At 40.2% G+C, this 14753-nt stretch overlaps 1 protein-coding gene across 3 annotated transcripts in view; it reads left to right on the plus strand.

Moving 5' to 3' along the window:
- Nucleotides 1–14753, plus strand: part of ESRRG (estrogen related receptor gamma) — a 451270-nt gene that overhangs the window by 295514 nt on the left and 141003 nt on the right. For all 3 annotated transcript variants that reach the window (XM_026657685.1, XM_026657686.1, XM_026657684.1), the window contains exon 3: nt 11315–11431. In XM_026657685.1, coding sequence (XP_026513470.1) covers nt 11315–11431 — 117 coding nt within the window. The remainder of the gene's footprint in view (nt 1–11314; nt 11432–14753) is intronic.

The raw sequence follows: 14753 nt of genomic DNA on the forward strand, positions 1-14753 counted from the left end.
TCGTTTGATACAAAGGGCAGAATTTGTCCCTAATATTCCTAAAGGCAATTTCTCACTGTATAATTTCACTTTGTGGTTCACATCACACTTCGCCTCCTTCTCCATCTGTTTAAAAAAATTAGTTGATAATTGAATAAGCATAAATAAGAAAATAAATATGCACAAAGAGGAACATAAATATAGAATAGAAAACAGGGGTGCTTAAAGAACCAACTACTAGGACTGAGTATATAAAAATTGCTTATCTCAAATGAAAGAATTGCTCCTTTCAAATGTTAATATTTCAATTCTGATGGGAAATTAATCATAGATTTCAGTGGAAAAAAAGTCCATGTTTCACTTATCAAACCTTTCCAAGTTATCATTCATAAACTGTTAAATTAGCTCAGGCTGCAAAGCACAATGCCGCTCCTCATTGACATCACTGACAACACTCCCATTGACTACAATGGAAGCAAGGCTGAGCTTGATAAAGTTAGGTTGAAGGTGAGCATTATGCTCACTTACAGCCTGATCCACTTTCCATTTTCCATTGCCTTTAGTGGAGCTGGATCAGCCCCGAGTAGGGGAATTTCACTTTAATATGAATTGTTAAAGGACAGTTTCACTAGTAACAAAAGTGACAGCTCCTTGCTTTCAGACAATAACGGTTTGCTCAAAATTTTATTTTTCAGTTTGAAAAATCCATACTTGTCCTCAGTCTGAGCTAATTTTGTTCTTAAATTTGAGGAAACTGCAATTAATCTTTTTTGTGTGTGTGTGCTTTATAAGATGGTGGTGGGGTGGGGTGGGGGGGGGGGGGAATCTATCCTGAGTCCCTTTTTGAGTTTTTCAGGCAAATAATCCAAAACCAGCTGAATTTTGAAAAAATGTGTGGAAATAATTCTTGATGAGAGGTAGCAACTGTTTCTGGAAAATATTTTAAACTAAATAATTATGTGATTGATTGAAAAACCACAGTTGAATGTACACAATGACCATCTGCTTATAGCCTGAGTAGAATTAAATGAAGTTCTGCACACACATACACCCCCCATCTGACATCACATAAAGGAAGGGAGAACTGGATGTTCTCTCTGTTCAGCCGAGCACTTACAGGGTTGCTGCTCTTAGGTTGCTTCTTGGATAATTTACACGAGGGGTGACTGCAAATGTCTCAGAAATACATACACGCAGCCAAATCCACCGCCAAATTGGCTTAACATCAGGGACACTAGAAAATAGCAAGTGTTAGACTAGTCACAGGTCCATTGATTTTTTTTTTAGGGTCTCTATGCAGTTTTTGATGCATTCTCTGGTATCTTGAAAACACATCTTTCATTAAAATAAATAAATAAAGGGGCACATTTTCAGCCTTCAGGTAGCTGCATAGGCCTTGTGCTGGGCCTCTGACAGTGTTGCACGCCCTGTATATTTTATAATTAACATTTAGCATGAAAGAGATCAAAAACCCATTTAACAAGACAACAATTTGAATAGAAATTACTCCATATGCCAAATGTTGCCAAATTATTCTTGGTGTCGGAACATTAACTTTAAATTTCCTGACTCCTATTTTGTTGTACTACTTCAAATTACACATTGTTGCATTTAATAATATATAGTTGCTCTGTCATCTCTTTGGGTGAAACTTTTATTAAGTTACATGCACAAAGGTCCTGTTGGTTTCCATGGGAACCGGATGGGGTCCATGGGCTTTGAAAGGTTCAAGTGTTTTCTTTTTTTCTCTAAATTGATTAACACCCCACCCCCATCTCCTAGGTGATTGTCATCTTCAACCTAGCATGAAAATACAACAAAAAAATACACAACTGTTGAGGCAGCAGCCTGGTGGGAAGATCTGTGGTGTAAAATTAATCATTGACCAAAGGGAAAATGCTACAAAAGTGTAAATATTTTGGAGTCACAACTGTCATGTTTCCAGATTCTAGGGTATTTTTTAAATTTATTTTTCATTAAAGGTGTTGGATGGACAGCACTGGAGACTGCAGTCTTCTATTAATGCATAGATAGGTAAAACATAGCTATTGAGTCCCTATTGTCTTTTAATCTCTATCTCATTTATGAGCCTTAACCCTGTTCAATCCTTGTCCATCTAAGGCAGCTAAGAAGCATTCCAACATGGTCATCATCATTGCCTTGTGGACACGTTTCCATTAGGAACTGGACTGAGACTTCCTTCTCATTTCACGTTGATTATCGAAGACCTTTCAGCTCCACAGTTCTGCAGTAGTATAGTTCCTAAAGCACATGTCAAACCTTGTTCAAACTATAAGCCAGACACCTTGGGTTGACCTCTTTAGTTATTCAAAGTTGTTTTTACTTTGTTAACGATCAGGTTTGTCAACCCTCTTTTGAGTGCCATGTTTACACATTGCTGAGCCAATTTGATCTGCAAATCTATGAACGCTTTACAGTAAACTTTTTTTTTTTAATCAGCGAGGTAATCAGGAAAGATACAGCTACTTATGTAAATTCAGATATGGTGACATTTAAAATGGGTGACACAAAGTTTGGTTCTGGGTAGCATGTGACCAAAGTGGCTTCCAAAGGTTAATTTACACACTGCTCAGCTGACTCCATCTGTAATGTCCACATAACGTTTTCTTGAGGAAATGAAAACAAATTAAATAAGACTTCATTGTTTTCCAGTATCTTAATCAGGATTGTGATTTTTATAAAATGGTAGAGGTGAGCGCTAGGAATCTTGGTGCTTACTTTTGAGCATCACCGAGCCATGGATCTTGGCTTTAGTGCAAAATGGCAGCCCGCCAGTGAACCTAACACTGTTACCTGAATCCAGCATTACCTGATTAATTCATTCACCTTCCTTATATAAGTAAAAGTCTTTGCATCAGCATTTCTTTCAAAGAATATTTAAGCAAGCAGTGAAGCTATTGAAGAAGTATTTTTAATTCCCTTTCTATACATCCCTTCATCCCATCATCATGTAACTGCACAACTGTGGCAGCAAAACAAGACGAGACAGTAAAATATAAACATGCTAAAATCTGGGAACCAGAGAGAAATTTAAAAATGTAGTGCTGGTTCTATCATTTTTACTATCCCTGCTTCCTTTACGGCATTGTAAATTATATGCTGCATTTAGCTTAGCTGAAAATGGGAACGAGGACTGTTTCTGCCTGCTGTTTAAAACCCATCAGAAACAATGGAAAAGGAAGAGACAGATTAATAGTTCTAAGTACAGTGGCACCAACAGGTGCCATTATAATTAGGGCTAGTTCTCCATTTGTGTTATGAACTTGAATTTCTGAAGGTGTTTGACTCACCTGTAAAACACAGTATAGATTAAACTAGGCACACGAGGTCTTAGCCAGCACATGATTATTATTTTTTAAAATATCTGTCTATACATTTTCTAAAGTTAATTTTTATTGCTGGTGAAAGTTGCCAGATTGACAGCCCTGGAGACTGAAGTTCTCTGTGTATCCATGGACCAGCAACAAGGCAGGAGAAGTGCAAGCTTCTGTACACTTCCCTATCAATGTATTTCAACACTGACCTGGATGGAACATCACTAGCTTTGAGAGAAAACTGTCATACTCAGAGGCCCAGCCCTAGACCTATGCACCTACCTGAAGGCTGAAAATCTGGCCCTTCATTTATTTAGTTTAATGAAAACTTCAAGTTTTCAGCCTCCATGCTCCTTAGACATCTATGCTATGACTGCCAAGGAGGTCGTGGTTCAGTAAGGTTCAGAACACATCTTGAGATGGCCTGAGTGCACTCATTTCCCACTGAAGACAGGTAAGTTGACTCCAGTGGAAGTCAACGACACTTGGCACATCTAGGAGGCATCAGTCCCATAGTGCCAGTTGTGGTGGTCTTTGTGATGTGGGATACTTGTTTACAGTAAAATTAGGCAGCTGAACCCATCATTTCATGTAATACGACACTGAACAATATCTTTACATTTTCTTCTCAAATCTGCATGTATGTTGTTTACTACTGGTGCTACAAAAAGTTTGAAAAGAATCTTTTTCAAGTTTTGAACATTTTGTTCGTTCTTCTACAACACTATACTGGCTTCTTTTTAAATGGAAATTTAGTGAGGGTCACATGCTGTAGGCTGGATCCCTTGGCTAAATGTTTTGAGGTTGAGTATAGATGTTTCAAAATCAGCCACTCTTTTTGTTTTTCATTTTTAACAGACAAGGAAACTCTACTATTATGTTTAAGTGGTTTTAGAGACTTTAAAACTGAAGACCTTTAGAACCAAAATTATAGAACAATATCTAATTGTGCATGCGCAATTTTGTTATTGTGGTCAACTGGGTGAAAAAATGTGGACACATCATTTGTCGGCTTAATCAGCTACAGATGAGACATGACAGAATTTAGACCTCTAACTACAACATTAGAAGTGCACAGTTAGAGGCCTGGTTGAGGCCCCCTTAAGAACTTGTCAATTGGAGTTAAACTTAAAACTTCATACTTGGGTTCAATCTTTCAAAACCTTACTCCTGTGAGTATTTTTTTTTAGTCATGCAAGTAGTCACTTTGACTTCCAGTTCTATGTGCATGAAGAATTCAGACCTTAACCTCTGAACAAATCTTATTTGGTTCCTCAGTTCAGTTTTGTTAAGGTGTCAAAAATTCTGATGTATTTTCTAACCCAGTTGAGGCCTTCTTCCCCTACCCTGTTCCTAAGTCAACCTGGTACTTTTATAGTGCCCTCCTTCCCTCAGATTCTCTGAAAGTATTCTGTTCTGTTCAGATCCTTATACCATGCTCATTACTATGTTGTCTGAGCAGCATAGTCTAATCCACTCTCTCTCATAGTCGGGATCCTGTGACTAGCATTCCCCTCACTGCCTTTCTATGCTTCTTTTTGGTCACTGATTCCCAGGCAGTTCCTCCCCCCTTCCTCCGCTATCTTTGTTGTAATCATGGCTAACTGCTGTCTTCAAGGGCTTTCCTGGATTACAGAGTCCACAGAAAAGCGTGGGCAATTTTTGAAGATGGCAGCCAGCCTAGGAGAGACCCTCTTGAAGGAGGAATCCAATGATATTTTTAATTGGTTATCAGCCAATGTAGGGGGTCCTATTAAGGATGAAGAAAACATTTCTCCAAGCTGATCCAAATCTTTAAAAAGAGTTTAGGTTGCAGAATTCTGCAGGAACAAATAGTGCATACAGTAGGAATGCTTTTTGAATGTAAGTAGAAAGGACATGTCAGAAGGGTACATTAGATGGTTGTAATCAGTTTGAGACCGAGCCATTCCCTGGATTAGATCCCCTGATTTTATTCTGCTCAGTTTTCACTTCTCATTATTGACTCTACTTTCCCACCCAATAGAATTGTTACCTCATATGCCTTTAGAATTGCCTCTGCTTTCTTGCCTGTAGGTGGACTATTTTTCCTTCCAAACAGATTTTCCTCTTCTCTCTCAACCTGGATCTTCTTTTATATCTGTTATTAGATTTCCTGAACCCCTTTATTCTTTCCTTTCCAGGGTGCAGCAGTACTCTAATGCCTTGAGTATTACACCTTCAAATGCTTTGAGTATTGCTTCAAGTGTGACTGAGGGGAATAAAACTCTGTGTGTGATTTCCCCCCGCCCCCCCTATCTTGTTGCATAGGGAATTATGGGTTCGATTCAGTGAAGGATTTAAGCACATACCTAACTTTAATTAATGGTATGCTTAAAATTAAACATGTGGGTAAGTGCTTTCCTCAACTGGGGCTTATATGCATAATTCCAAATGCATGGAGATCTGAGCAGGCCTCAAAGCATTTATTGGAGCAACTGGCTTCAGGCTGTATGTACTGCACTGTTTGCTGCCTCTGAGATTCATGAACCATGGCATCTGGAGAAATGAAACAACAGAATTTGTGCAGTTGAGAGTTTAAAGGGGAAAGTACTTTTGGTTATACAAATGTTTTCCCCAATACCTGACAAGTTTTATGATCTTTAAATTTTAACCAATTAATATTATTTTGCCAAAAAGCACATAATATTTTTCTCTGTTTGTTTGACTATATTTTTATTACTTTGAAAAATACATTTTCAGAAAAAAGGACAAAATAAGTGATCAGTTGGATACAGTGATATTTGGGAAGGATGTACCTAATCTCAGGTGTAACGGATGACATAGATATGGAATATGGCTACTAGTTCAGTTCCCTTGTCCCACCATTTTCTGGCTGTTGAAGAAATACAGCAAAATGGTGGCCAACTATTATTACCTATAGAAGAAGACGTATGTATACTACATCTCTGGCTGAGTGATCTGTCTTTCCATGAATAAACCAGTGGGGTTTGCCTATACTTTGGATTAATTTTTGTCTTTATATATTTCTGCCCTGCCTCTTTGCCCACCAGTCTGAAATATGCTCCGCGTATCTTTCTTAGCGCTCATCTCCATTCTTTCATCTTTTTTTCTTCGAGAGCTAGGGTGGTCCAGTGGCTACAGCGCTAAAGTGGGAGCCAGGAGGACTTGGGTTTAAGTCCCCCTCTGTCACTGACTGGCTGTCTGCCTTTGGGTCAGCTGCCTCACTTCCCTGTCCCTCAATTCTAGCATCTGTAAAATGGGGATTAATGCACTTTGATATATACTGATGAAGAGTGCTATGTAAAGGTTAAGTATTATTATCTTTGTATCAAGTATTCTAGTATTTCCAGAAAAGTGCGTTTCATAAACCCCCCTCCCTTGCCTCATCCCACAGTTTTGAGTCTGTTTCCAAAGCCATCTTCCCACTACTGATATTCATGAGGGTTACTTTTCATCTTTGAGGATCACATGTGCTAGGGGGCCATTGCATATGACCCTGCACTTTTAATGGACCTGTCTTTGTCAGGACTCTACCTTCTTTTCTGCTGTGGCCCTCTATGCCCTGAACTTTGATGAAGGTCCAAACATGTTAATCCATGTCTCCACCCACCAACCAGTTGCCAAAATGGTCCCCAGGACCTCAGCAGTGCCCAATCACTCCCAGTGACTGCGAAACCACCCTTTCCCCCACAAAATGTGTTTTACTAATTATCAAACTCATCTTGGAGCCCCATACATCACACAGGAGACCTTAAAAACCTTAGGGTATTTTGGGCCATTTTTATCTTTGTAACATGAAAATATGATGCCCTTATCCATGCATAATTTGAGCCACATGAAGAGATTTTATGATTTGGGGCATTTAAAAGCAGACAGACTGCAGATTATGTACTGTATGTTTTAAAACTCTAATTGCTAACTCAAGAACAGATGCTATTATTTCAAAGTAGTTCTCTTTTCTTTTTTTTTTTTTAAAGGGTAAATTTCGCTTTTAATGCCCTTTGTGTCATTTATAGTTTCATGCCTTTTGGCCCAGCTAATAAAATTAAAATCATTAGCAAAATAAGCAGATGCTTTAATATAAAATATTCTGTGTCTATATGGAAAGAAAAGGAACTCAGCACTGACATAAATCCCAATGCATTATAACAATGCGGGGCAATGTGTGTGGGGAGTGAGAATTTGACATATATTTTTATTTTGAAACGTCATACTAATTTACATTATTCAGCCCTTTAACTGCCAAACTGTGAAAGTCCATTAAGCTACTGAAAGGAATATACAAATTATCCACTAGCACTTCAGGCAGGAGTTTTACATATACCCTGTTATTCTATCAGCCAGCTAGCTGCAAGATTCTATTAAGGAGTAAGTGAGAAAATTATATTGCCTGCAAACTAATTGTACAAAAGACTTTAAAATAAGTAATCAGAGCCCAGTCCTTTCTGAAAACCAGCCAGGAGATATTATAAATTGCTCTATCATTCTTGTCAGCCCAGTGTAAAAACCCTGAGCTGCCATGTTGATTTTGTTCCTTGTATAAAACAGCTACCTCTCCAACTATTGACAGAACTGGGTAAACTCAAGTTATGCCATTAGTAGCTGCCCAATTCACCCTCTAGCATTATTTAGCAACTCTAGATAAGAAAATGGTAAAGTATCTTTCTAACATCATCTTCTCACTGAAATTTCAAGGCAGATCTGGAAACCCTTGACATATGTATGCAACCCCCTCAATAAGTGTCTAGCGTAACCATCTACTGCCTGAGTGCTTGCTGAATACATTTTTGACTCTTTTGCAGTTTTTAGTGCATTGAAGAAAAACAAGTGAATACAAGAGACCTCATGACCTACAGGGTGCAATAAATTTGAACTGGTACCAAAATAGATGTAATAACGTTAGTGAGTGCTTGGGACAGCACATTTTTAGCAACTTATAGAACAACAACAAAATTCAAGGAGGATTTTCAAGGACAGTTCACTAGTAGAAATAGGCGTAGATCTATGCAAGTAGGCATTCAGTAGACTACTGCAGCCATCTGTTGAACAGAGACTTTTTGATTCCAGTGACTAGATTTCACACACTGGCCACACTTTTTAAAATATTGCTTACTGTTGCTAAATTGTGGGCCACACAATTCTTCTGGAGCCATGCAAGGTTCTGATCTTAGTTACACCAAAATAAATCCAGAGTAGTGTTTCTCCATTGACTTCATTGGAGGTACTCCAGGTTTGCAGCAGTGAAATTAAGATCAGAATCAGTCCTACGATATAGAAGATGAGTTATTAAAGCAAAACGGCCTAAATGGATAAGGAAATCTTAATCATCCAACCAAATTACTGGGATCTAATGGTTGAAATAATGGCAAAATATAACCCTATTTAACCACCATCTCGAAAACCAAAATTTCTAGACAATCAATTGCCTATCATGTCACCTGACAGCCATTTGCACTGGGTTTTATCTCTCCTCTTCCACCCAGTCTTGTCTCCAATGGTGTTGGATACATCTGAAACCTTCAGGCTAATGGGTTTGAACTTCATGCTGTGGAAAACGACTCCATTTTTTACCATCTCCTAGTTTTGAACCCAACCTTTTTGTGTCTGCATCTACGTCTACACCTTCATACAAGGACCCAGCAAGGGGTGAATCTGGAAAATTAGGTGCCTGACAAAGAGAGGCATGGTTTAGTGGTGTGAGCACAGAACCCTGACCCAGAATTTCTGAGTCCTTATCCTGCATCTGTTCCTATCTGCTTCTGAGACCTTGGGTAAATCATCTCGCCTCTCAGCCTCTGTTTCCCTTTACCGTGGTGTGGTGAGTTTAACTGAAGTTTATAAAGTCCTTTGAATGGCATATATTGGTAGGTGCCCGTGTCATCTCACTGAGGGAGTATAATGCAGCATGAGAAAGGAAGGTGTGGATTTTGGGATAGTCTTGCTGTCACCCTTTCTTCGCCTCCCCCCACATATCTCAAAAATATTTTTTACCACCTCCATTATCTAGTATCAAGCAGAGGTCATCTGGAGAGCATCTTTCCTAATTTACTGTACAGGCAGACTCTCTAGCCATATTTATTAGGGAGTTTTCTGCTTAGAAGCTATGGAAGGGACCAGAGGGTATATTCAAGTTGTAAGCTGTGCCAACAGATCCTGTAGTGGTCAGATATGTCCTGATTCCCTGCCTTTTTGCAAGCATTGCTAATTCAACTATGCAATAATGTTCTAAATGACCGAAGCCTGCACAGCCCTGAAAAGGTTGTGCAAAGTATGTCAGTTTTATTGGCATAAATGCATTAAGTTACAATGCTAATTTAGTGAGAGATTTCTGATGGGTTTATCTTGCATATGTTGCACCGTGCAGACCTCTCTATCATAAATACTTAACCAATTTTCAATAGATATAAGTGGTTTAAGTAATACTTCCTGTTGAATTAGCAGTTGCTGAGCATTTGAGTCTTTGTGCTATCCTGCAATCCACTAATGTGATATTTAATGAGGAGACATCAGTCTGGAGAAAGGTAGTCAATATAAATCAGTGTTTACAAAGTGTGATTAACTCTGAAATATTTCATCAATGCTGTGGTCCCAGGCAGACTCTATGCTAATTACTAGAATCTGCGCATGTTTCAGGGGATTTTGACGGACCCTGAGTGCAACAAACATGGAGCAGCAAAATTGCAATTATGCTCGGACTGTCTCTGATGACAATTTATTCATGTGGTGTGATGACCCCTCGCTTCCCAAGAGGGCAATAAACAGAATGCATTTTCATTAAGATACTAATGCACTTAATCACAGGGGAAAGGGTTAGAAAGTAACGAAATACCTTTAAAGCAAGATGTGACAGGGCTGATGGGGGAAGATGCTTTATTTAAAAGTCAGTTTCTTTGCAAAACTACTGACTACCACAGACTCTGTCCTATTGAATTGAGTGGTGAACAATAGGATGCACGGTTAGAGAGACATACAGCAGAAGCCTTTTATGAAAAGAGATATACCATTGGGACAAAACTTTCCCTCATTTGGACTCAGATACTTACAGGGATTGGGAAATTTTGGAAATTTTTAACAGTATTTATTTCGTGTGTATCTTTTTTTTATTTATTTGTTGAGCACAAACAATATGCTCAGTGTTGTATAAAACAAAGATGAAACACTGCTCTGCCACCAAAGAGCTAGAAGCCCCAAAATGGGGTGGGGGAGGGAGGAGGCAGTGACATGGATAGCAGAACTGGCCTAGAATAGTGGGAAGTGTATGCTGTGGCCTTCACCAGGTGTGATTGTGGCTGTGCAGCCCTGCCCTTTTAGGGACATTGTGCCCCCAGTTCTGGAGGGAGAAGGATGAGCTGCTGCACTGCTGTCTACTGCAGGCTTTGCCCTAAAGTCACAGTGTAGTCCAAGAATGCTTTTAATTCCAACAGTCACCTCCTAACAGCCATAATAAAGCACTAGAGGCCACCTCTTCCTCATATGTCTACAGAAGAGAGGCAGATAAGAAAGGTACAACTGTTATGTCTCATTCTGAACTTCTCCAAACCCAACACAGTTGACATTCTGAAGATTTTCTACGGCCCAGGCATGGAGGAGGCATTCTGGATGGGGGTTCTTGGATCAGGGACATGGTCCTTGTGATTTAGTGCAGATGCTTCCTGACCCAGCTTCCACAGATTACTGTTGCCCCTGGCAGGAATAATCTACATGAAGGAATCTGCTTGGGGATACGGTTGTATCAGGATACAGGCCCATATTAATGAAGCTTTTGCAGTTTTTGTGTACAGCCATCTGAGCAAAAAAAGTCAAATAGGGTCTGAATTTGGCTGTTTTTTGTGTGTTTTTTTTAAAATGTAATCTCAAAGCCATTTCCACTGGCCAGCCAGTAACGATTGCTTTTAATTGCATGCTTGTATTCTCCTAATGAAATACACTAGGAATGTTACGATTTCTGTTCATATAGTGATGGTATTTGTCAGTTAACATTTCTCAGTGGCTTCTTTTTTCTGAAATCTGTACCACAGGTAACATAGAATACAGCTGCCCAGCAACAAATGAATGTGAAATCACAAAGCGCAGACGCAAGTCCTGCCAAGCCTGCCGCTTCATGAAGTGTCTAAAAGTTGGCATGCTGAAAGAAGGTAAGGCTGATCTAGTCAATACGTATCTTGTTGACAAATACATGTAACAATTGCAGGTCAATCAGGAAAGAAGAGAGATGGTAAGTGTTTTGACCACCTATTGCAGAAAGAAACCTCAGTATATCCATGCCCAAGTTTTTAACTGCTTGACTGCTTGCTGAAGATTCCGGGTATATCCAGGTAAAACACATCTTCTCTAGTGTGGAATATATCAGGTACGCCCTAACATTCCATCTGTTTCAATGGGCTGCTAGTAGAATAATCATCACAAAAACCCCTATCTGTTTCCATAAGATTGTTACCTTGTGAAGTTTCAAGCCTGTGTTCTCTCTCTTACTCTACACTGTTACTGGTACAACAACTACATTCTATGATTTTCTGTTTCCACATTGTACTGATTATTGATATCACCAGGAAAAGTGAAGGGGTTGCTTCTCCTCTCGCGGCATGCTGGTGTAAACCCAGAGTAACTCCACTCAAGTCAATGAAGCTACACTGGTGCAAAATTTGGGGTAAGGGAGAAGAGAATCAGATCCTGAATGTTAAGCGCGCACACAAGCTCTCACCCCCTGTCTTTAAAGCTTTTTAATATTTTTTTGGATGCATCAGCTACATCTCTTTTTCCAAATCAAGGCACTAAATCACTGGTAAATGTAGGAAAATATCTCCAAGAAACCATCCTGACAGGCCCAGGGTTTAATATACCCAAGTAACATCAATATAAAACTAGCAGGGAGACTTGGGCCCTAAACTACAGGAAAAAATACATTCTTTACATGCCAGAAACCCTACCATTCTCTCTATTGTCGATGTTTGAGGATGTCATTTTTTAGGCATAGATTTTATTCACTGAATTTTGATTGCGTTGTCGCCATCAAGAGAGAGTAACAGAAAATAAAATAATTTCATTGACTTCTGCGCTAGATAACAATTTAAAATAAATACAGTGAAATCTGTTCTAACAGTTGCATTCAATGGGTAATCCCCAGCATTAAGCAACCACTTTAGAATATCTCCATACAATTTCCAATGCAATTTTGTTTGAACATAACTTAAAATAGTCAGCTTTAATTGGTGACCGATTTTTACAAATCCCGTAGATACCCTGAAACCTGTTTTAAAAGACTATAGTCATTCTGGTAATGTCTAAGAAGAATATAGAGCAATAGAGAGATGATGGAAAAATTAGGCCTATCACGCACCTCCAGACATATTCTTATTGGATTATGCTTACTAAGAATAAACCTCGTTCTGTGCAACTGCTTTGGCAGACGCTATGATCCTGTGAGCCAAATCCTGCTGTCCTTAGCTTCACTCAAGCAAAACTCCTGTCAAATTCAATGGGGATTTTGCTTCAGTAAAGACTGCAGGATTTGGCCCTCCATTCTGGTGCGGCTTGGATTTCCTTATGTGTAGAAAACCTGACTTGTTTCAGCCACTAATAGCCATTGCGCAAAGGCCAAACTGGAAACTTTAGACAAGCTGGAAAATGAAAGGAACACCTGGTAATGACAGCTTTTGAAAGAGACTGTGCTGCTTAAAATCTTTGTCAATAGGAAAAAAAGGCCTTGTATTACTAATAATTTAAAATACAGGCATATTGAGGAACTTGTTCTTAATAGGAGGGAATGGAAAGACACTACTAAGTGTTCAGATGGGTGAACTGATTTATAACTTGATTCTTAAATGTGACGTGCACAATTACATGTGCATAAATATTTGTAATTGCATGCCTAGTTTGTGTGTGCAGCTATTGTGGCTGTATGTGCAAATCAGGAAATTGCTTCTGAAAATGACTAATTATGTTCAGTTTCCCAATCTGCATGCGCAATCACAGTAATTGTGCACACAGTTCAGGTGCAGATTTGTTCACCTGTTTTTCTTGCACAGTAGTTGCTTAAAAATCAGTCCCTTAAAATGCACTACCCAGATTTCAAAATAAAAGTTGCCTTGATGAGAGTAATGAATACCATGTGATGATGTCAAAGGGATATTATTGGCCAGATTTTGCTTTCAGTTCTGTTCACCCATATTACCAGTAAGTGTACACTAATACCAATGTCATGGGAACAGAATCAGGCCCATTTGTTTTAACCAAACTGCAGCTCAGGTTATCAACACTTTATTGTGTCTAATTTTTCAGTAAAAGAGTGGGGTTTTTTTTAAATCCTCTGTTTCATAGAAACACTACCTGAATCTCCACTGTCTTTTCCCACCTTGTGGTCAACTATATTTATTCAAAATAGGTGTTACCTCTACTATTCCAATTTGGTGTAAGTTACTATGCAGGTACAGACAGGGCAGTAGAAAATCAAGAGAAATATAACAGTTGACTGACCAAAATTTGACTTACCTCCCAAAGTGCATTTTTTAAAGTATTCCCCTGATTATAAAGCAACAATCAGCTCCTTCCAAGTGAAGTCTACTACATGGTCAAATTTCCAAACTCCTTTGCTGGACCACCCACTGACGACAAACCCACTGTCCTTCCACTCACCTTCTTTGCTGCCTGCCTACGAGCACGCAGTTCTTTCTTGTGGATGGGTTGGCCAGCAGACACACAGGGAATTTTGTTTGTTTTTAATTATTGAATGTAATGCTCATGAGAAGGGCTAAATTGACAGTATAAGAGACTGAAATCTTCTTTCCACAAAATAAGTATAAAGCACAGGCAGTGTGGTTGCACTGTCCTGTCCCTGCACATATGGCTCAACCATGCCTGAGAGAGATGACTTCTAGGGACAATGCCAGGTTTACAGTGGCTCCATGGAGCCGGGCTCATGCTCAGAAGGGGCCCCGGCCTGCTCTGCTTGCACTGCGCCCCGAGACCCCGCTGGCTCCCCCAGCCCACCGCTTGCTCCTCTTGGCCTGCCTCCTGGCTGGCCAAGGGCTCCTCTCTGCACCTTGGCCCCCAACCCCTGCTCTTCTCAGCACCTTGGCCAGACCCTAGTGCACCTCTGGTTCTGGGCAATCTCTGCTTCCCACCACCTGTGGGGCCCCACCTGTCTCCCTGGAGCTGAGCCACCTGGGACTGGTGCAGAAGCCTGGCCAGTCTCAGCCAGGTGTGTGTGTGGGGGGGGGGCGGGGGAACAGTGTGGAGGGCTTGGCTGGGCAAGTGCGTCTTGAGGGACCCCGGCTGGGGCAGGTCCTGGCCTGCTGATTGCGCCACTCCCCAGGGGACAGAGCGCTTCCCGGCCCTGGGACCAGCCCTGGCTGTGCTGCCGGCTCAGCCCGGCAGAGAAAGTCGCCTCCCAGCAGGGTTGGTGAGTGGCCAGGAGGCAGGGCTTGCGGGAGTGGGTCTGTGGGGAGTATGGGGGGGGGG

Source organism: Terrapene carolina, unplaced genomic scaffold (genome assembly GCF_002925995.2).
Source record: "Terrapene carolina triunguis isolate 2854851 unplaced genomic scaffold, T_m_triunguis-2.0 Scaffold262, whole genome shotgun sequence".
In the NCBI taxonomy this organism is placed as follows: Eukaryota; Metazoa; Chordata; order Testudines; family Emydidae; genus Terrapene; species Terrapene triunguis.